This window comes from Melopsittacus undulatus, chromosome 5 (assembly GCF_012275295.1).
Source record: "Melopsittacus undulatus isolate bMelUnd1 chromosome 5, bMelUnd1.mat.Z, whole genome shotgun sequence".
Taxonomy (NCBI): Eukaryota; Metazoa; Chordata; class Aves; order Psittaciformes; family Psittaculidae; genus Melopsittacus; species Melopsittacus undulatus.
Genome location: NC_047531.1, coordinates 78,505,166 through 78,526,484, shown reverse-complemented (window position 1 = coordinate 78,526,484; position 21,319 = coordinate 78,505,166). Strand labels below are relative to the sequence as shown.

The window sequence follows — 21,319 nt, the reverse complement described above, 5'->3', positions numbered from 1 at the left end:
AGAGTCACTGAAAGTAATGACGTGACATTTACACCACGTTGCGTTTTCAAAGTGCTGTGGCAGCTTTCACTCTCCTGCCCCTCCCCTACCTCCAAGCCATGCCAGCATTGTTATTGCCTATTAAAGCTGTGGGAAATGGAGGCAGGCACAAGTCAGGATACTGCTATTCAGCATCTCAAGTATTGGTCCAGTCTCGGACCTTGCCTGTCTTCACCACAGAGTGAAACTTGCCATGAAAAACATAATCTTTAGAGGGACTTTCTCATATGCTTTCTTGCCTTGCTGCCAGGGATGACAGGACCAGTGCTAGTCCTGCATGTCCATACACCTCTACTGGGTGCTACATTGCAGCTGCTACATTCCACCCCAGAGGTGAGTGAAATGATCCTTGCCCAATTCACTTGAATGCTGGGAGGATTAATTCACTTATGATCCTTGAATGAAAGAAACTATTATTAAACAGTAATCACATTTCATAATTATGTCTAACTTCAGCCAGATTAGGAGGGTAGATATGATATCCAGGCCCAGTACTGCAGCACTTACTTACACAATTCTAACTAGATACACCTCAAATTGTTTTCCAGGCCCTACTTGCAGGGAGAGAGTGGTTTGTATCTTTATGGTTTATGCTTACTTCCAGATTTGAAAGCTGGGCTGCCCCACTATGCCTTGCATATAACAAGCAAATGCCACAGTACTCTTGAAGTGCTTTTCCCCTCAAAAAATAAATAACATTTGTTTTTATGTCAGCTCTTACTGGCATCAGAGGCTGTAATGATTCTTTCCATAGCACATAGAACTGATTTTGGGTTTTGTCTGACATGGCCTCCTATTAATATTGCTTTCACTATATATTCTTGGGAACTATGGCCACATTCCCTTTAACTTGCATAATATGGCAGACTGTGCCAATTCTGTACTCAAGTGGATACTGGAAGAGCAAGGCTTGTCCTGGCTTTCTGTTTGGTTCTCCTCTCACTTGAACCAGAATCATTCTTGTTGACTGCAGCAGTCTCTCCTGCTTCATTAACCTATTGAACTGTGGATGCAACAGCAAGAAAGAGAAGCCTTAGGCCCTCAGAGCTGAAAAGACAAGATACAGGAGCTTCCCCAGATGTTGTACAGACTTATAGCTTTAAAATGCCTTTGCTGTGCAGTCCAGGTACAAGCTGGTGGAAGATGCAACTCATCAGCATTACCTTTGCACCACAAACCAGCCAGTAAAGTGTCTGGAGTTCAATCAGTTTTGAAAGTGGTGCCACTCATTAGCAACAGGGTGGCTCTACTTCAGATAAAAATTTGGGGACATGCAGTACTGTGGTAAGTGGACTTGATGCTACTTCACAGGGGAAAATTCTCCTGCCTCATGTTAAACATTGAAAGCTAACTTTTGCCTTCATTTGCACACTTGCTGCACCACTGGATGTCCTTTTTTTCTTATTACTTAGGAACTCAGGGTGAAATTTGACCTTGGACAAAGAGCTGGAACAAACACTATGTCACCATGATGATTAAGCAGGATTTTTGCATAAACGTGAATTTTATCCTTTGTGGGTTCCTGCCACGAGGGAAATCTGATCCACAAGCGTAGGCCAAAAAGAAAATAAATGTTTGAAACTGTAACTCTGACATGGGTACAAACTCTATGCACTATTAAAATTATTTCCAACAAAAGATACAATAATTCCCTAATTTAGCCTGTCTTTGTATTTGCTAAAGAAGGCATGATTCACTGTAAAATAAATAATAGGTGATAATCATCTTGCTGTCAGTTCCTCATGGGAGAAATAATTTTTTATGAGAAGAACAACTATTTGGCCTTAACTCTCTTAACTTTAGAAAAGCTGCCTATACTCCATTAGACCCAAAAGAAGTAGCTAACTTTCAGCTCCATTGCACTATCAAGAAAACTGCCATATAGAAAGAAAGCCTGAAAGTGTGAAAAAGAAAACTCAGTGCTTTATGACAGGTTTGTCCTAACAACATTAAGAGAGAAGTCATAGAAGTATATTGCCTATAGACAGAAAAACTTACTGAGAAAATACTTCAAATCTCCATATCTAGAACTTGACATTTGCTGTACATCAAAGTATGCACAATGCTCCTTATGCATTAGCAAACATATAGGTGTTGTCTTGGCAAGAAATAGCCAGTAAGTCCTATGCAGCTCTTCACAGTGGAGGGAAAACAAATCCTTTTATCTTTGGGGGAAGATTGAAAGGAGAATAAGAGAGACGGAGAGGGTGCTAATAATCCTTAAAGGACTGAAAGACATTCTCCAGTAACCTGCCTTCCTTGGTTTTTCTTCCAGAGCACTCCTGTGCCCGAGCCCCTCATCTTTCTTAGCCTTCCAAGTAATTCTGGGCTTGTAAACCTGAAGTTTTCAGTGGCAAGTTTGTTCAGTTCATTGCCAGGTTATTCACACACGTGTGTTTCATAATCCTAGAGCCCATGGAGATTTTGCTTTTGTGCATTGGTATTTTGGTCATGGTTCTCATTACTAGAGGCCTGGCTGGCCCTCATGCAACTCTCCCATGTAGAGTGCTGCTGTAATACTATATAAATGCTATACCAACCTGAAGCAGGTTGTGGTAATGCCATACAGGAGGGCAGTGAAGCATCAAGGAGGAAGGAGCAAAAATAATGAGAGGAATCAAGCCGACAGGAGAATGTAGAGTTGCAAAAAGCCACCTGTCCAGTAGTTTTGCCAGCATGCATGAAAGGCACCAGTGAAAGTCCACTGAGGGTAAATACCATACAAAGATTATGGGCTGAAGAAATCGAGCTTGCAACATTAACCAGTTCTGTAACGCATGGTGTCAGCAAGTCTGCAGAGCTCCTTTGATCTACAGCTGGTCCCAGCTTTCTGTTGCTTGTGGTAGCTTGGGAGGACTAGTGTGTTAAACTGCATTGTTTAGGGGGTTAGGAATCTCTCTGGCAGCATTTCAGTCCAAATTGCATAGTCTCATACACCAAGAAAACACTTGGCACAATTCTACCTTTAGCATGCTATGTTGCCAGGTACATATGGTGCATTTTTTTCCATTACATAAAATGTGTTTGTCAGTCTAACTGTATAATTGCAGCTCACTTTGTTTAGCTCTTTAACACCTCCTTTGAAAGATTGTCTTCTGAGGGATTAGTCTTGTTCTTTGTTTAATAGGCAAGCATATCTGCATTGAATCTTACCTACTCATCTGAATATTTCATGTTCCTTTATAGTCACTTGTTATATTATGTTAGTTATGCAATATATGTAATAATATCATGCGGTCATCCTACAAAATATGGATGCTGCCACCTTTCCTTATAATTACTGAAGTTGTTATTTTTTCTCAGTTTTAAGGCATAGTTGACATTCAATTCCCAGAGCCTTCTTGCCCCAAAGGATCGAGAGAGTGGTCTAAACTCGCATTTAGATTCAAGGATATTCAGAACTTGAGAACTTGACATAGACCATGGCAGGGATAGTGGTGGTCAGTCACAGATTTACCAGAGCTCTTTGAGCTTAGACAGGGAATTTTAATCTGAGTCTCTCAGAGAAATTGTGGACTTTATCTTCTAGAGCTGCCAAGAAGTCATATCGCAATCCCTCTCCCATCTTTATGTGGCTGCTTCAATATATGGAAATAGGCTGTATGAGGCAGGTGAACCAAGTTCACAGTGATTATGGTAGCCCAGCATGAAAATATTCTTTATCTTTCTTGTTTCTGCTGATGAAAAGCATTTGGCTTTAGATGATCCTGAAAAGCCTTTGGAGATTCACCTGTTCTGCCTTTAAACCAGCACAACTCTGGGAGACAGTAGAGCTGATGTCCTATTCCAAAACCTCTTATAGATGATTAGTATTACAGTACCATGTAAAAGGAGTATCTAAGGATCTTAACAGAGCTCTTCCCAGGCATGGGACATTGTACAAATAGAGGTCAAGAGGGTAAGCTTGCCCTAAAGAGTACACAGTCTCACTTATAAGAGGAATGAGGTGCAAAAGCAGGGAAACAATGGATTTATGCTGTAGTCCAGTGACTGAGCCAGAGATAATCCTGTTCCCATAACAGACAGTTTTATCACAGCAGCTGACTTAACTGGGATGGGAAAAGTGGGCCAGCCTATGTAGCCTTGACTGGATCAGCTAAAGTGGAAGCACTGATGTTAACGGTGAAGCTGTGCCCACTATCCCCTTGAAGGATCTTTACCACAGAGTAGTCTGGCTGCTCTCTGCTTGTGCAGCTCCCTTCTGCATTGCACAGATTAAGAGATAAACTTCAGGGACCCTCTCCAGCAGTCCTAATCTTTAGGGATTAGAAATGAGTACTTTCCTAAAACATATGAAAAACAAGCTTTCCTTCTAAGCTGTTTCCCATGAGCATGAAGAAGACCTATTGTAAAAGATGTGGAATTGTAAGGACGTGGGAGCATCAACAGGACAGATGCAAAACGTGCAGGGGATTTTTCTCCCTCTACATTTCCTAACCAGACAGTAATATCTTCTCACTAATACAAATTATTTGCTGCATCATGATGTTAGAATATGTAGCTGTTTTAAAGTTTTATGCTGCTATTCCTACGTACACACACTCTCTTATGAATTATTCCTGATTGCATTATAGCAAATAACTGAATTTATCTATGTACCCACAGATAATCCCTGAAATAAGCTTCTTAAGAACCAACTCTCACGTTGCTGTTGAATACATCTAACCCTAAAGAAGATGAACAGTGAAAGGAGTACACAAATGGAAAGTTAGACTAGCACCATCTTCTTTAGAAGAAGCTAAATCTAAGTGTACAGACACATGCATACTCAAAAGATACACTGCAAGAAATGGTGCCAGACAATGTTAGATATAATTATGGGTTTTAGACATTTATACTAATTACATTGATACTATTGAATGTCAATTTTACACTTTAAATATGTAATTGGATTACCAAAATATGTCCAGAGCATCAAAATGTCATCCCACTACCAGCTATTCTAGCTGCAATCAGTTCTCTGTTTCGGAAAGTCAGACACCAATTGTTCCTGGTTGCAAAAGCTTTTACATTTTTACAGATGTTAGTAGGCAAACCAAAGAAGACCACTTCATCAGATAGCAAACTTACAATATAGAAATAAACTTTATAAAGGAGTTGATTCTTGAAACTAATTTTGAATACAGTCTACAATATCTTGACTTTCTTCCCCACACAAAACACTGAGGCCCCAGTGCCTTTTTCATTCTGAAAAAGAAATTTCATTTCATCATTGTCTTTTTCGCCCTGAAAATCCCTTTTCATCACGAGAGGACTTAAGCTTTCCAGTTTTTCTAGTGGAATAGCCGAGCTGTATCGTGCTTGCCCCACCGCACACACATCGGGAGAGACAGAACACAAACGGATATCCCGCTCTCGGTTAGCTCCTGCTCTACTTACTGCCCCTGGTAGTTGCGTCTTTATCCCTAAAGAACCAACAACTCCGAAGCCGAGGATTTGTTCCCACAGCCAGAAGACGATAGAGATCTCGGGCAAAATTAACATAACCATTGACAGTCCACGAGAGCTCACTAAATAGCAGCTTGGGAAGCATCCTCCCCTCCAGAGAGAGCGCGGGTAGCAGAAACAGACACCAGAAGATAATGCTCGAACAGGCTTTAATCTTCAAAAGCTACCATTAGTAAGCCAGAGAAGTATATTTACCCACAAGATAAACACCACAAGTTCGCTAGGCTACTATCCATTAAGCACTGAAATAACTCCTCTTTTAACTTTCAACCGGGAGCAAGGCGAAGCAGAGCGGCGCACCCGGCTCTCCCCTCAGCTGCTCCCCGCTTCCAAGGGAGAAAAGGGGGGTCACGGCTGAGATGCAACAAGCAGGGCAGGGGATGGCACAGAGGGGGAGCGGGGAGCAGGGAGAGGGAGGCCGGGCAGTCTCTCCCTGGGGAGGCAGCCAGCTCCCTCCCTCCGGGGTGATGGATGGAGGGAGGGATGGATGGAGAGAGGGAGGTGCGCGTTGCTTTGGGGCTCCGCTTTGTTGTGTTTCACCTCCTGATCCCTTTCCCTTCTGCTCTGCTGGACTGCAATAGCCGCCTCGCCGGCTCCGTGGGTCCAGCTCCAAGTGACCCGCCGCTGAGGGGATGATGAACCGGGGATAGCACCGGGAAAGGCGAGGGAGCGTTATTTATCCGCAACGACTTCTCATTGTCGCGGGGCAGCGCTCAAAAGATCCCCAAGCAGCTCGCTCTAAATAAAGCAGGCATTGCTTCCCTTGTATTTCCCCTCAGCAGTCGCCTTAGTATTATTATTATACTTCTATAGCTTTTGCTTTCGGACCTTATAATTATGTCACACAGCAAGGGAAACCGCTAGCATCCCAGCATCTGGTGTGCGGTTTAAAACTTTTGTTTTAAGATTTGCACTATTTATAGAAGGAAAACTTGGTAGGATAGTAATTTCCTACGGGTTTGAGAAAAATATGGCTACGCTTATATTAAAAGGGTGTATTTATTGATTTATTACGACTCCTTCCTTCTGTTAAAAAAAAAAAATATATAGCACTGCAATTTTTTACAAGCTATTGGTCACCTACCAGCAGACATAATCCAGCCGGTGAACAGAACCAGGCAGCTCCGGCTGAGTTAAACCTAACGGGCTTCCATAAACCAAGAGCCTTCAAAAATCGGTAGCCAAGGCATGTGCATTTCATTAAGAATTAAGAATGTAAAAATAGGCTTTTAGTTTCTTTTCATGGGTGTATTTATTCCTACTTTTCTTCCATAGCGGTGGGTTATATTTTTCCGTAGCCCAAGGAAAATACACACACAGGAACACACGCACACGTGCTTGTTTATGTGCATGTGCTCCATGCATGCATACAGGTGGAAAAGGTATTATATATATATAATATATACGCATATACATATACATAAATCCACATACAGTTTAGGGGCAAACGCTCAAATTTTATACCCTCCGGGGTGCAATAAAGACTAATTTTGGCACAGGGGTGGAGGATAAGGGAGATCCGCCTGGCCCCGACATGCGAGGCAGGGGATACAGAAGCGGGTTTTCCTCGTCCTCGACCAAAGCTCTCCCGGGCCGAGAGGAGCCCCTCTGCCACGGCCCCCGGGCAGTCGGACCCGGACCCGGACCCGACCCTCCCGCTGTCCCCCACAGAGTTTCCGCGCACCCGATCCCCGAGTCCCTGACCGATGGAGCACGGCGTGACCCGGCCCTGGGGGGATGCCCAAAGGAGGGATAAAGGTTCCCCATTTTAAACCGGCTCCACCGGCCGCAGGACCTGTCTCCCCCCTTGCGCTCCTCTTCCCACGCCTGTCCTGAAGCGCGGACAGGTCTCTCTCAGGGTGAGGAAGAGCAGAAAACCGACAAAGCTGCCCGCCACCCCCTCCGGGCTTCGGCGAGCATCCTCGGCCTTGCCCGGCTTCCCCCGGCACCGCGGCTGGACGACGGCGGGGACCCCGGCCCGCTACCCCTCCACCCCCTAACGCGGCGCCCGGCTGAGAAAGAGATATGCCGGGGGACAGGCAGGAGCCGGACGGCAGGCACTCTCTCCGCAGCCCGCACAGACTAGCCCAGCCGCTCCTTATCCACCGCAATGTTAGATACAGATATAGATATTAAAAAAAAAGAGAGCGAAACTCCTTGCAGTCCCACCCACCGACTCTCATTTCCCCCACCCCTACCTCCACCCCCTTCCTCACAAGGAAAAGGTCCTGGAGCCAGCTCTAACTGCGGGACTGGAGATCCCTCCGGAGCGAAAGCAGCCGGCTAGCAAAGCGCCTCCGCGGCCGGGGGCTCGCCCGCCGCCGGCTGCAGCGGCCCCGCGCTCCTCGGGATCTCCGCGCAGAAACACACTTCCCCCCCGACGAGCGCGAAGCGATGCCCATCTCCGGTTTGGCAGGAGGAGGAGTCGGGGTCGGAGTCCCCAGGGGAGACGCCGGCCGCTCCGTGCCCCGCCGCCCCGCCGCCCTCCAAGGTGCGCCGCCCCAGCCGCGCCGGCGGGGCAGCCCCGGGAGTTACCTGGCGCTGTGCACCTTCCCCCGGCAGCCTCCGACCGGCAGCGCCAGCAGCGCCGCCAGCACAGCAGCAGCAGCAGCACCTCCTCCTCCGCCGCCACAGCCACCACCATCCTCACCACCACGCACTGCACGGAGCTGCCGCCCGTGCTGGCTTCTCCCAGCTCCCTCCTGCTCGCTTTGCGCATTGCCCTTAGGTAGCTGCTAGCGGGGTCATTGCAAACAGTATTTTGTTAAAAAAAAAAAAAAATCTGGATCACTTACAGGTAACTCCCACTCGTAAGGATGAGGAAAATCTGAGGGTAATACACTGAGAGTAACACACTGCGAGATGAAAAAAGGATCATGGCTGAATCCCGTTTACACTCTTGGAGTTCGCTTCCTTGGTTATTCCTTCCTGGGCCCCCCCTGGTCGTAATTCCCCACCCTTTTTGGTGTCTGCTGTGGCTTGAATCTGAGTTGGAATCCAGTCCCTTGGGCTTGGGGGGGCTTTGTCTGTTTGTTTGTTTGTTTGTATTGATGTGTCTAGTATTCCCCTGGTGCTAATGCTGCTCTCTGTGCAGAGTGTGTGCTGCTGCTGCGGCTCTCGCTGCTGCTGCTGCCTCTGGGCTCCTGACTGTCATGTCTCAGTGGTTGGAAGTTGTTACAGTGGGTTCTCGTGTTGGAATGAGGATGGTTTAAGGGATTTGGATGGCAGAAAGTGCCTCTCTTTCTCTCTCTCCCTCTCTCTACAACTCTCCTGAGACTCGGGGCTGCCATTGGGCAGTCAGACACTGCAATCCGCCTACTTTTTTCTCTCCCTCTCCTTTTTTTTTTTTTAAAGGGGAGGATGACAATGGAGAGACAGTGATCCTGCCCGGGCTGCCATGGGTCCACGCTCCCTGGCTGAGCCCTCGCTGCACGCCTCGCCCCCCCAGACTCTCCTCTCCCGCACCACAGGGCATTTTTAAGCTCCCTCCCGCGTCTGCCGTGAGGGGTAGATCCCGAAGGAGTTGGCAGCTCCCTCCCAGCTTCGCTGTCGGTGAATTATTTTATTACGGGTGGCTGCCCCAGGTCCCCAGAAGAGTTCCACCGTCCCTTCAGCCTCGGCAGGGATCTGCTTCTCCTTGTCTCCGCTGGTGAAAATTAAACTCCGGTTTAAGGGGAATCATTAAAAAAAAGGGGCAAAAAAACCCAAAAGGCTCATATGTTGTCGTATTCCGCCTGAGTGAGAAATAAAAACATGCATACTCGTAGCTTCCTGGCGAGGTTGGATTTCGCGTGAGAGAAGGGGAGGGAAAGAACTGGTGTGAAGCAGCCGGGGTAGGAGGGGAGCGGGGGGCTCCCGGCTCCCCGCACTTCTCGCTGCTCCCGCAAGAAGAGCTTTCGTCTGTTCTCTTCCCTCTCCCTCTCTGCTTCCTGAGAAGATGCCGGTCCGAAGAGCCGCTTCTCGGCAGGTCAGTTGCCTCGCCCCGCTGCTCCTCGAGGCCAAGGGATGCTCGACCCTCCCCGCTTCGGCGGGCGGAAGCCCTTCGCCCCGTGTAGCCCAACCGTGCATGAAACAGTCGCTCTTACTCTTTGCTTCGTCGGGCTATTGTCCTTTTTCATTTTTTTTTCGGAGAAAAAACCAAAAAAATAGACGGTTTAGAGGTGGGGAAGACGGTGGAAAGACTTGCTCTGCGGGAGGGGGGGGGGGACAGGGTTAGGGCTTGAAAGCGAACCCCGAAAGAGAAACGTGCGCCGCAGATAATTTAACACAAATGCAGCCGACATCAGCGAGAACCAGACTCCGAGTTCTCGGTCCGTAGCGTCTGTAAATGTTCGTCTCAGGTTAATTGCCTAATGACTGAAGGAGTTTTCCTGGCCAAGTGCTCTTCCAAATATCCAGGGAACACCTCCTCGGTTAGCCAGTCCCAGCACAGGGGTGCAGCTGCTTCCGCGACACAACGAAATATTCCCTCAGATGGAATGGGAATGGCAGAACCGGTGTAAAAACGTTGTCTGCCTCCCAGCATTTGATAAAAATCTTCTCTGGGTTTGGTGTCATTTAACCACCCTCATCTACTAGTCCAGCACAGACCCTGGAGCAGTCAAAGTCCTTTAGAAAACTGCTAATCTCGATTAACAAGGGACGGCAGATTAAGCCTTTCAACAATCATTGTAATCACAGAATCGTCTTACTTATAATTCTGTAAGATTCTAAAATCGTCGTATTTATACTTCTGTAAGTGTATGTGTGCATGTATATGTAGACTGAAATGTCCTGTAATGCCCGTTCTCCCTCTCAGGCACGCAGGCTTGGGGTTGGGGCAACTGCTCTGAACGCGAGCGAGGATAACGGCGTAGCCGCTTTTAATGTTTTATTTCTAGCATTTGTTCGGCTTCGGATATGTATTTAAATATGCATCCGCTTTTAAAGACGTGTCTGGGGGAGAGAAAGAAGATCAAAACAAATGTAATCGTAAAAATGCAAAGTAAATGCTGGAGCTGGTAATCTTCGAACCGGTGCCACCAGAGTTAGACCCAATCCAGTTGAAACAAAGACAATTTACCCATCTACACAGTTCTGGGATCGAAGCTGGTTTTATCCACAGCTGAGCTGTGTAGAGAGAGGAAATTTGTAAATACAAACCAATTTGTGCTGTTTCGTTTCGGGTTAAATTTCATTCTAAAACCACGGGCCAGTTATTACGTCGAAAAATTATTAATGATGATGATGATAAAAATAACCTGATAAAATCCATTCAAATGGATTCTATATGTATGTCAGCCGGGGATAGCGAGAAGTGTACTTGTTTTGTTGATTGAAGCCGAATATATTCCTATCAATAAAATTATGTGGCAGTGGAGGAGGGGGTGTTGTCGGTGACACCTAATATGGGCGTTTCGGCAGCTGTCGTTTCTTCTTCCACAAACACGTGTATTAGGAACAAAATAGGGGCAGAATGGCACTAGAATGGTTGTTGACACCACAGTCGGGCAAATGAAGCAGAGCAAGTACGAATAAAGAATTACTTTTTTAAAACTCTCTCTATCTGTCCATTCCCAGCTGCAGTTTCCTTTTTACCACAAATCTGGAGAGTGTTCGGCGCAAGAGCACGTCGGAAACCAGTAAGGGCTTCGAAGGTCTGCCCGACTGGCAACTCACCGAACTCCGTTCTGCTTTAAAGCGGGCATTTCTTGTACCTCACCAAGAATCAAGCCTAGTGCCGGGGTAAAGAAGGAGGGGAACGACGAGTTTCCTAACATGAGCGGAGATCTGCTCGGCGGCGAGGGCGAGGACTGACGGCAGTAGCAGCACAAAGGAGGGTGCCCATGGAAGGGCCGGGGAGCACGTCGTTTCGCCATGGGGAAGGGGCCAGGCAGCCCTGGTACCTCAGCTGCTCCATACGGGGCTCCGAGCGTAAATCCCCCTGGTTTCCTCGCGGGGGCCTCGCAGGAGCTCCTGGTGCTGCACGTGGTGTCCGCCGTCGAGGCTGCTCCCCATCCGCTGCCGGCCGCTGGGACGGATTAACTGGAGGGGACGAACTCACGGGCTCCCTGAGACCGGACAGCCCTGGAGATGGGCGAGGGGAGCGAGATTTCGTTGGCGTTTGCTGCAAACGCCGGAAAGCCAAGGCGAGCTTCGCCGTAGGGGAGAGAAGCTAGGTGGGCTGGGCCGTTCCCCGTTGCAGCGTCCCTGGGAGTCCTGGGAGGGAGCCGTGTGCTGCGGCCAACCTGGGCCGGAATGGCCAAAGGGGTCCCGGCACCTTTCTTTGCTCTCTCAGCAGCGCCAGCTCCCGCCGCTTGCATCTCTCGAACCGCATCCTGAACTCCCGCCCGACGGGGATGGGAGTCAATCCGGCTCCCCGGCCCGGCTGTGTCCCTTCTTTCTCTCCGGAAGAGATAAAGAGGAAAAGGATGAGGTTTGCCCCAACAGCCCAGATCCGGGCACTGCCAGCGGCTCCGTCTTGCCGAATGTCACATCACTTATCCTCAGAGCTTTCGCTGTGATTTGCATCTGTGGTACAGCTGTGGTTTTTAACTTCAGACGTATTTATTAAGTAAATAGGAGACGAGGGCTCTGTGATGTTCGCAGGGAACATTTCTGTTTCGATCCTGCTGCTAGCCGAGGTCAGTATTTGATGCGATCTATTTTCGCGAGGGAATACATGGAGCCATCAGTGTTGCAGCCGCTTTACGCTTCGGTGCCTGGACGGAAACGTCATCGACAGAAACATCAAGGGATGCTTCACCTCATGCCTCTCTCTCCAGCAAAATTGGGATGGGAAACAGAAGTGGGAACAACGGGAATTCCCTGAGAGGAAGGACTACCTGAGCGGGATCTTGCTCTCTCCTCCTAACTGGATATAGCAGAAGCCGCTATATGGTCCCCTGCTATGTCACCCCATGGGACACCCCCGCCCCGTCTGACAACTGGGTGAATTCTTATGCACTAAGTTATTTTCTCTCCCCTCGGTCTCATGTTTCCCACTGGAAGTGGAGCTTTTAGCACGTTTTATTAAGATACAGACACGTGCTCCGCAGCTAAGAAAAAGGAAAACACAAACAAAAAAGATCTTCCAAGTGTAAGCTCCTTGCTACCGCGGGCACAGCTGCTCTCTCCTTCACGCTGCAAAATAAACCTAATGCACTGGAAGACAAACTACGTTTTATCTGACTTCATCTCTCCCCTCTCTTTTCTATGCAAAGAGCTCACTAGAAAAGGTATCATTACATTCAAAGGATATGGTTTCAACAAAATGGTAGTTCCAGTGGCTGATGAAAGAGGAAATAATTGCATCCCACATGCCTAGCCTAGAAGTAGCCCTGGATCTCAGAGCAAATTTCTCTCCTATTGTTCAGAGAAAGTGAAGTATCCTCATCGCCTTACAGGCATGGTGATAGATCTGATAGGGTTTCTGTAAGGGCTTTTATTGCTTCTGCTGTCCACTCAGTTTTACTTCCAGGCTCAGACCAACGGCATTCTTGCTATTTTCGCTCTGAATCCCCTTCTAAAATAGCTACAAGCAATTTCGAAAAGAGATCTGCCTTCCAGACTCTAACATGTGCCCAATGTTCTGTTCCCTTTGAAAATAAAACCGCACTGAAAGCCAATAGCAATAGCATTACCCTGATTTTGGAAAGCGTTTTCATTGAGCTCGCCTGCCTCACTGTGAGGGACGTGTTGTACGAAGTCCTACAGCTATTGAAGCAGATAGGGTGCCCCGTCATCACTTCGTTTATGGATACACAGCCTCACCAGGTCCAGTTCTCATCTAAACCCCTGTCAGTCTGAGCCTAGAGGATGCCAGAGCCCATCGCTGCCGACCACAGCTCCAACCAAGAGCGGTGCAGGTATTCCGCTCCTCGGGGATCAGAGCACAGAGAGCACTCTCCTGTCTCTAGCAGGCAGGATGTGGGGCTACCCCCGGCCATGATCGACGGCAGGGGCAGGGTGGTCTCGGGCCCCGCACCGGGGCGGGGCAGGGCAGGGGGCAGCGCGGAGGGCGCCCCCAACCCTCCTTCCGCTCATCTTCCGCGGGTTCTCCGCGGCGGCACCTGCGGCTATGGGGCTGGCCGAGATCAGGGCTATAAATTATTTAATTAAATAAATAAATAGGCAAACACGCACAGCGATGCACCCGGCTGCTGCCCGCCGAGCAACCTGCTGCGGACCCTCCGCTAGGCAGCCCGTGGCTTTCACTGGTGCCTGCAACCGCGGTAGCCCTGCCCTTGCTGCCCACAGCTGGGAGAGCTCCGGGGGTGGGGAATGCACAGATCCTTTCTGCTCATCCCCGAGGAGCCCGATTTAATACCCCCTCGGTGTAACCTTAATCCCGAGCTCTGGCGTGCTCCCTCTCACAGCTTCACTCCCCCTGCAGCCCCCTCCTCCTCCTCTCCGCCTCTGCTGGGGCTGCTGACAGCAGGGACGGGACAGTTCCGGGGCCGTCCCCGCCGCGCATCGATCGTCCCCGGAGCAGCGCCCGCGGCGGCGGTGGGGCGTGCAGGGCCAGGCGGGCAGCTCCTCGCTTGCCGCTGCCCTCCCTCTCCGGGACGGGACGGGATGGGACGCTGGGAATTGCCCCCCTGCTCTCCCACCTTTGGGGGCTGCCCTTCTGCTCCCCCCTCCTCCACTTATTGATTTCAAGGAGGGAAGGGAGCGTTTCTTTGGATTGCAACTCACCTTATGCATTCTTGATCATTAAAAAAAAAAAAAATCCCGCAGCTATGCAAAGACAAGAGCTTTAAAGAGTTTGTAGCTCGACAGGTAAGGACTCGGCTGGGGCTCAGGAATGTGGAAATTCAACTCAAGTCAGCCTACTGCGACGAGCAATATTAATAAGGGCATACAGGTACGGGGGGAGAGGAAGAGAGGGAGAAACTTGGCAACTGAAATAACAGAGTGAGCTCGGTTGCTGCGATCGAAGGCTGAGGAGAGAGCCGCGGGCTCCCGGGGAGCCCCGCTGCCAGCCGGCCCCGGGCCCGGGGAGGGGGGGCCTTCGGCGGAGCCCGCCCGGCCTCCCGGGCGCGCCAGTGCGGAGGCAGCCGGACCAGTTGTCAAGTTAATTTCAACACGTCCGCGTGATGGATAGAAACGCAAATTGTGTCTAGGCCTGCATAAACCAAATCCCCGAGTGCAGGTTCAGAGCAGGGATTCCCCTCCTCCCGCCCCTTTCTCCTTTTTAATACTTAAGCTCTGCTCTATTGTCCCAGCAGCAGTGGCTGAGTTAACTCTGTCAGGCTGCTTTTTTTTTAACTTAGTGTACTGTACGCCAGAGATAATATTTAAGTTCGCTTAAGCAGTACAAAAGAAAAGGATCCGTCATCACCCGCCACCGGCTCTCTCTAGGCTCGGCGCTGCCGGAGAGCCCTGCCGCCGGGCATCGCGCTGCCCCGCGGCCGGGATGGGGGGCACGGCCGAGCTCCGGGGGCTGCCACCGCCTGAGCACCCGGTAAAGGGGGGAGACAGACAGAGAGGAACAGTCACCTTCTCTCTTTCCTTGTTTTCTTTCTTTCTTTTTTCATTTTCTTTGCAATATTTTGTCCACAACTCCGTAATAACGTGACCCAAAAGCCAAGGAGATTTGTCGTGCAGAAGGACTTACCCTAATTTGACATAGATGACTCCAAAGCATAGAAACACGTAGAAAATCCACTTGCGAAAGTTTCTGTGCATGATCTAGAGAATGGACTGAGCCATAAAAACTGCACGAAAAGCCGAACTGATCTTGTCGATTAAATCCCAGTCAGGAGCATTGTTGAAGCTACCCGGGAGCAGAGCCGGCCGAACTGCAAAAAATCGACACTGTGCAGATAAGCAGCTCTTCCCAGAGCCATGGTGAGCGAAACCGGCTCCGATATGAAGGCTCCAGAGGGAGGCAAAATAGAAAGAGCTGCTCAAAACGGTAAAACAAAAACCCAAGACAGACAGTCTGAGGGAGAAAATGAGCAAGCACTGATCTTGATCAACTGCCTCATAGAGCCCTGAAGTTCAATGTGTTTTTACTTGTTCTGACTTCCCCAGGTAACACTACGTATCTTGCAATCTATGGCTCCAGGTAGGAGGATCTCTCTCTCTCCCTCTCTCTCTCTCTCCCCTGCTCTTCCCCCCACCCCGTATGTGTCAGGATCTAATACATATCTTATCTGTCCGTGTGCATGTGCGGGTGCAAGCTATGCGTGTGTCTGGGTTTCAGGAGGCATGTCCTTAAGCCGGAGTGTTGGGGAAAACACATGAAACGTATCCAGTAAGGGAAATAAAGGACTCGTCCTCTCAAACCGAAGCATTTTTTCATTTCCTCTAGCATGGTAACGCGGCTGGATTTGCAATGTATTGACTTCGAAAAAGAGATTGTTAAAACCTTTTTCTTCCTTTCTTCTTCTTTTTCCCCCCTTTTCTATTTTTCTTTTTTCCTTTCTAATAAAAAGAGGCAGCATTAACCCTTGTTTGCTTACAGCGGCATAGCCTAACAGGCTGGGTTGTGTGTCCAGGCTCTTTGGCCATCTGACCCTGCTGCTGTACACAAACGCCTGTCACTAAATTCGATTTCATTTTCCTCAGCAAGAAAGCATTCTTTCCCCTTTCAGATACAGATATGCTTGGCTTTTAACACGAGTTTAGGATATTCAGTTTGCTGCTCCTATAGAGATTAATCGGTAAGACAAAACCTCACTTTGTGTTCAGACAGTAAGTCAAGCAAGGCGTCCTTTCAGCTTTTCCTTTCTCTCTCTCTGCCTTTTACTTCTTTCTCACTGTCTTTTCTTTCTTTCTCACTGATTTCTGAGCTGCTCAGTTTATTCTCGCATTCTGTGGAGTTATCTATTTCATTCTACTACACAATGTGTGCCTGTCTGGAGGTATAAGCCTGCATGCATATGCACGCTTAAATAGCGCTCAAATACAGGTTTGTGGGCTGTGGTAAGTTATAAAGAAATGGATAGACCCGTGCACCTATGCCCTCTCATACACATACATTTATATGCATGTAGTAACAGTAAGCATAGATAGCTCTAGGCATCTCTCAAAGAGAATCAGCTAAAAGCACACCACTAAAGACTGAAAGGAAAGCAGGCAGTGACAAGCAAGCAAAAGAGGCTGAGCACAGAACTTCATCGTAAAGTATCTATCCTGATGGAGAAAACAAAGGATTTTTGAAAGCCCGGCCAGGCTGCCGTGGTTGAAGAGACGCAGTGTGAAATCGTAGGTCATTTTCAGACGACTCCCACAGCAAACGCTGCCCGCACCTTGCCATCACCCACCCAGCTCCCGAACACAGGGGCTCCTCGGGGCACTAAGGCTGTCCCTGGAAAGGGGGAGCAGAAGGACAGAGAAAGGCCCCGCTGTATTGGACATGCAGAGTCCCCTGGGCCGGAGGGAGAGGGCCGAGCCTGCCCTCCTCCAGCCACCCTCTTTACACCCCATCTCTGCTGATGGGGTTCACTCTACCTTCCCCCTGCATGCCTCAAGGCTTATTCCTTAATACTCAACGCTCTGGCTCTTGCAGCAGGCAACCAGCCCCTATCCAGACCGCTTCTGTAACATTTTCCCTAATACTTAACTATGAACAATCTGTCCTTTCAAAATCCTGGGGCTTCCCTTCACACTCTTGTATCTAAATAGCCTTTTCCCTCCCTTTCGCCCCCACTGACCCAATTCCAATCCCCTCTCACTCCACCCCACCATATTTGAAGGATTTTCATGTGAGATGAGGCCGTGTTTCCCTTTTGCAAAACCATTTTTCCAAGAGCCTCATAACTTCACCCGGAGCTGCCATCCAAACACTTCGACCAACACCCAGAAGTGCACTCAAGATGCAGCACTCACTCCCTTTTGCTTTTCTCTGCTTTTTTAAAGCCTTTTGAAGGCAAAGACCCCCCTTCACCCTGAGAGCCTCAGAAGCCCAGGAGCAGGCGCAGCCCGCGGCCATGGCGGACTCAGGGAAGTCACAACTTCCCTCCGGCCGGGGCGGGCGCCGGCAGGGCTGAGGCGGCCTCGGCCTTGGGCAGCGGAGAGCGGAGCCGGGGCGGCCCCAGCGCCGGGCGCGGCCCCGTCCCGCGGGGTAACACCGCCACCCAGGGGCGGCCGGCGGCGGCGACCGGGGCGAGGGGCAGCAACGGGGGCTTGTGGGGAGGAACGGCGCCGGGTGGAGGGGCGGGGGGAAACGATGGCGGAGTGCTCCTTCCTGCCAGGCTGTGATGGGGCCGCAGCTCCCGAGCCCCGGCCTGGACCCGGTTTCCGGTGTGGAAACCGGCGTGGAGGGGCACGCTTCCCCTCGCTGTGAAGCTGTGCCGGTTTCTGTACAGGCACTGGACACTGGCTGGCCACGGGGATTAAAAGTGAAGGACTCAGCAACACACCTATTAGTTGTGAGAATTCTTCTCCAAAGATCACTTATATGTGTTTGTTGCTTTTTTTCCTCACAAAACCCGTGCAGTAGGACTGCAGATTGCCTCCACCTCCTCAGTGACTGCATGCTAACCGTCATACCAGTGTGTCCTACTTGCCCCTTCTAGCTAGTGAGTATTCCTTGTGCCACCGTGCAAATCCAAGAAGTTTTGACAACAGAAACTAAGCTAGTTTGCATCTAAACTAGCTTGGAGATAGCATCGTTTACAGGGCTTAATATTTTTTGTGGTTTTGACCCCTACTCCACTGATACCTGCAGCTAATTGATTTGGAGATGCTGGACTGGAAGAAAATGAGAGAATTTCTTTCCTTCAAATATTGGTTTAAGTATTGCTGAAAGCTTAGGCTGAGGATAAGATTTCATGATGCTTAATAATTCTGTGGTTTAAGAAAAAAATCCCTGTAGAATATTAAAGTAGGTAGTTGTCACATTAGCATTCACGAATTCATATAGACACTTTATAAGCAAAATATGTAAAGCTTGTTGAACTACTCTGAACAAATACTACCTTAGAAATGCTACAAAACTTCCTGCAAGTGAGGTAATTAATATTCATAAATACAAAAGCATAGTGAGTTTAAACCATCTGCTGAATGCTCTTGTAGTACACAACCATTATTTATTACTCATCAGAAATAATTGTCATGGCAGGTGATATACTCAATTGAAAATTCAAGTAGTTAATTTTTGCACTCATTGGCCTTTTGCTGACAAAGCCCAACATTCGCTCCTCTAAACCCGATGAAGGGAAGTTCATCTAAACCACACTGCTGTCTGGTCCCCACAGCCTTTTGGTAAAATGGCTCCTGTGGCAAGATATTTCAAAGGCCTGTTGCACTTAATCTTCCCCAATCCACCACAAATGCATTTATTCCCACTCCAAGTGGAGAGGTTTGCCTGCACCAAGGAAGAAGAAGACCTTGAGAAGTCACCAGTGTGCTGTGAATTTTTCTGACAGCTTAGCCAACAGGAGGTAGCTCGTGGGTGCAGTAACTCAAGGGTAACTTTGGTATCAGTTCCTTAAGAAAAGGAGATGCCAGGAACGAGATTCTCTGGCCAAGCATGGGTATTGTTTTATTCCAGGCTGCATGTCACCCATACTGTGCTGCAAGGGACACAGTCCTGTTAGTCCGACCTGAGCTACTACAGCTTGTAAGGCCTTACAGACCAGGGACTGTCCCAGCAAGAGGAGCAATCCCCACAGTATGAGAGTTTTGCAGCCCACTGTAAAGCTCTGTAAATGGAAGTATGAGCAGTGCTGAAGGGGAAGGGGATTTTAAGCTGTTGGTCACAGCTCTCATCATCTTCCCTAGAGCTTATTTCCAAGCGTAGTGTTAAAAATGAGAACAATTCCTGTGAAATTTCTGAAGAATGCAGACAACAGGGATAATTCATTTGCCACATGCTACTTTACAATCCTTTCTTTTCTTTTTGTACTGCTCAGGTCAATCACAGTAACTAGTAGGCTTGTTACAGGTCACAGAAATCTTAACTAGAGAAAATACAGCTGCATTTATTGCAGCCAGCCACTGTCTGGCACTGTTGCTCCATGCAATTGTAGATGAAGGCTTCATCTAACACCGAGTGTGAAAATGTTCTTTAGGGAAAATATGGAGAGCATAGTGGCTGAGAAAGAAAGGAAAGAATTAAAAGAAGAATGACTATAAGAAGCATACAAAGAGAGATTTCTCATAGCTGATCAGGATCTTACACACAATTTACATGTGTTAACAAATGTCTATGTTAAGTATATACACTTACTAGTCTTTAATATTTTGTATGTATGTCACCAGGCTTTTGCACATGAAGTCGTTTCTTAAATTACTTTCTCTCATTTACCCAGCTGCTTCCTAGGCCTAAGATGTCCATTCTTTCTGAGAGACTATCAAACCCACCCTCTGCCTCTAGAGCTTTTCTTAAGACTCATGATGTCCTTCAGGGAGCTGATCCCAGACCTTGTTCTCAATCATTTGGTCTTTGAGCTGTGATTCTGCAGAAGGGCATGAAACCCATCTCATAGGTGATTATGTTCTTGAGACACATATCTGGCAAGGTGTCCAGCACAGCACTGATCAATGGCAATAAAAACTGCACCAATGTCAAGGTCTGAATCTGGTCATATTTAGCAACTGAACTTTCCATTGCTCAGTATTATGCACAACAGCATTTGTCTACACCTTTGATTACTACTGGCTTTCATTTCAGTTCCTTTCCCATTTTTCATTCTCTCCCTGTTTCTCTCCCTCTTTTTTCCCCTCTCTTTTACATCTCATTCCCTGGAATATTTTCTGCTTCTCAGGGTATCTGTCTTCCCGCAATTCCTAAGCCTGCTAACATTTCATCAGTTTAACACCAAATTAGTCTAATAAGTAACATAGGTGTCCAGGCTCAGTTGCTTCATGTTTCACATTTTTCAGGTTAATCCTGATTTGAAAATTTTTGTTTACTCTTTGCTTCATCAAAGCTGAGAGGCACTGTTCAAGCCACAGAAATGTATAATTGTATATATTATACATGTCTGCAGTACCAGCATGAGATGGAATTAACAGACTTTCCCACTAATGCCCCCTTTGCTAAATAGGTCTTTAATAGCTTTGTTGCACTGGACTTAATATAGTTTTAAATTCTTTCTTCTTCATGAACTGGCTTCTTACTCAACTGACTATGTTAAGTCTGAAAAATTTTCTGCAGAAGAAGGCTCAGCAGTTAAAATGGAACATGACTCAGAAATATAGTGGCAAAAAAGGTTAAATACTCCAAATTGATACGTTGAATGTACATGTTGTATGAGAACTAATCCTTTTACTCTGCAGTGGTAGGAAATCTAGAATGATGGATTAACTGCATCTTCTGGGCAGTATGCTTCAAGAAGGATACAGATCAACTAGAGGCAACCCAGAGGTGAACAACAGGAAGCTGAGTAGAAACATGATCCATGAAGAAAAGTTGAACTAGTTAATTTTACAGAAACATAGACTGAGCAGAGAGAGGATAACAGTCTTCAAATGTGCGAAAACGCATCGCAAAGATAGCAAGGTAAGGAACTGATGTACACAGACATGGGATAAATGAATTTCAGCAGCATTTAGACAAAATTAGTTTAAGAATTAGCAAAATCTTCCTCAGATTTAAGATCAGGTTAAATAAACATCTATAGAAATTTAGTAGTACAGGATCCTACTGCAGGCTACAAGCACCAAGGTTCTTTTTAGATACGATTTCATTAAGTAACCCATTTCATCTTGCAGTAACAAGTGCTCTCACTGGTCCTCACAAAGCAAATGTCTAATAAAAGGAGTCAAGTCTTAGCACATTTCTAAAGTTCAGCAAGTCAGAGACTGAACCCAGTGAACAGCTTTCATTCCACCCTTCAAGTTACACAATGAGACAACCTCATTGAACCCAAGTCTGCTGCTTGCATAAGGTAACCCA

The 21,319-nt window shown here is 47.8% G+C and overlaps 1 protein-coding gene across 3 annotated transcripts in view; it reads right to left on the bottom strand.

Moving 5' to 3' along the window:
- Positions 1-15,567, bottom strand: part of WNT7B (Wnt family member 7B) — a 96,585-nt gene extending 81,018 nt beyond the window's left edge. Inside the window, exon 1 of one of the 3 annotated variants that reach the window (XM_005147987.4) lies at positions 15,086-15,567. In XM_005147987.4, the coding sequence (XP_005148044.1) occupies positions 15,086-15,156 (71 nt within the window). In that variant the 5' untranslated portion in view covers positions 15,157-15,567. The other 2 variants (XM_005147986.4, XM_031047977.2) reach the window with 2 other exon arrangements.
- Between the last annotated feature and the right edge of the window lie 5,752 nt (positions 15,568-21,319).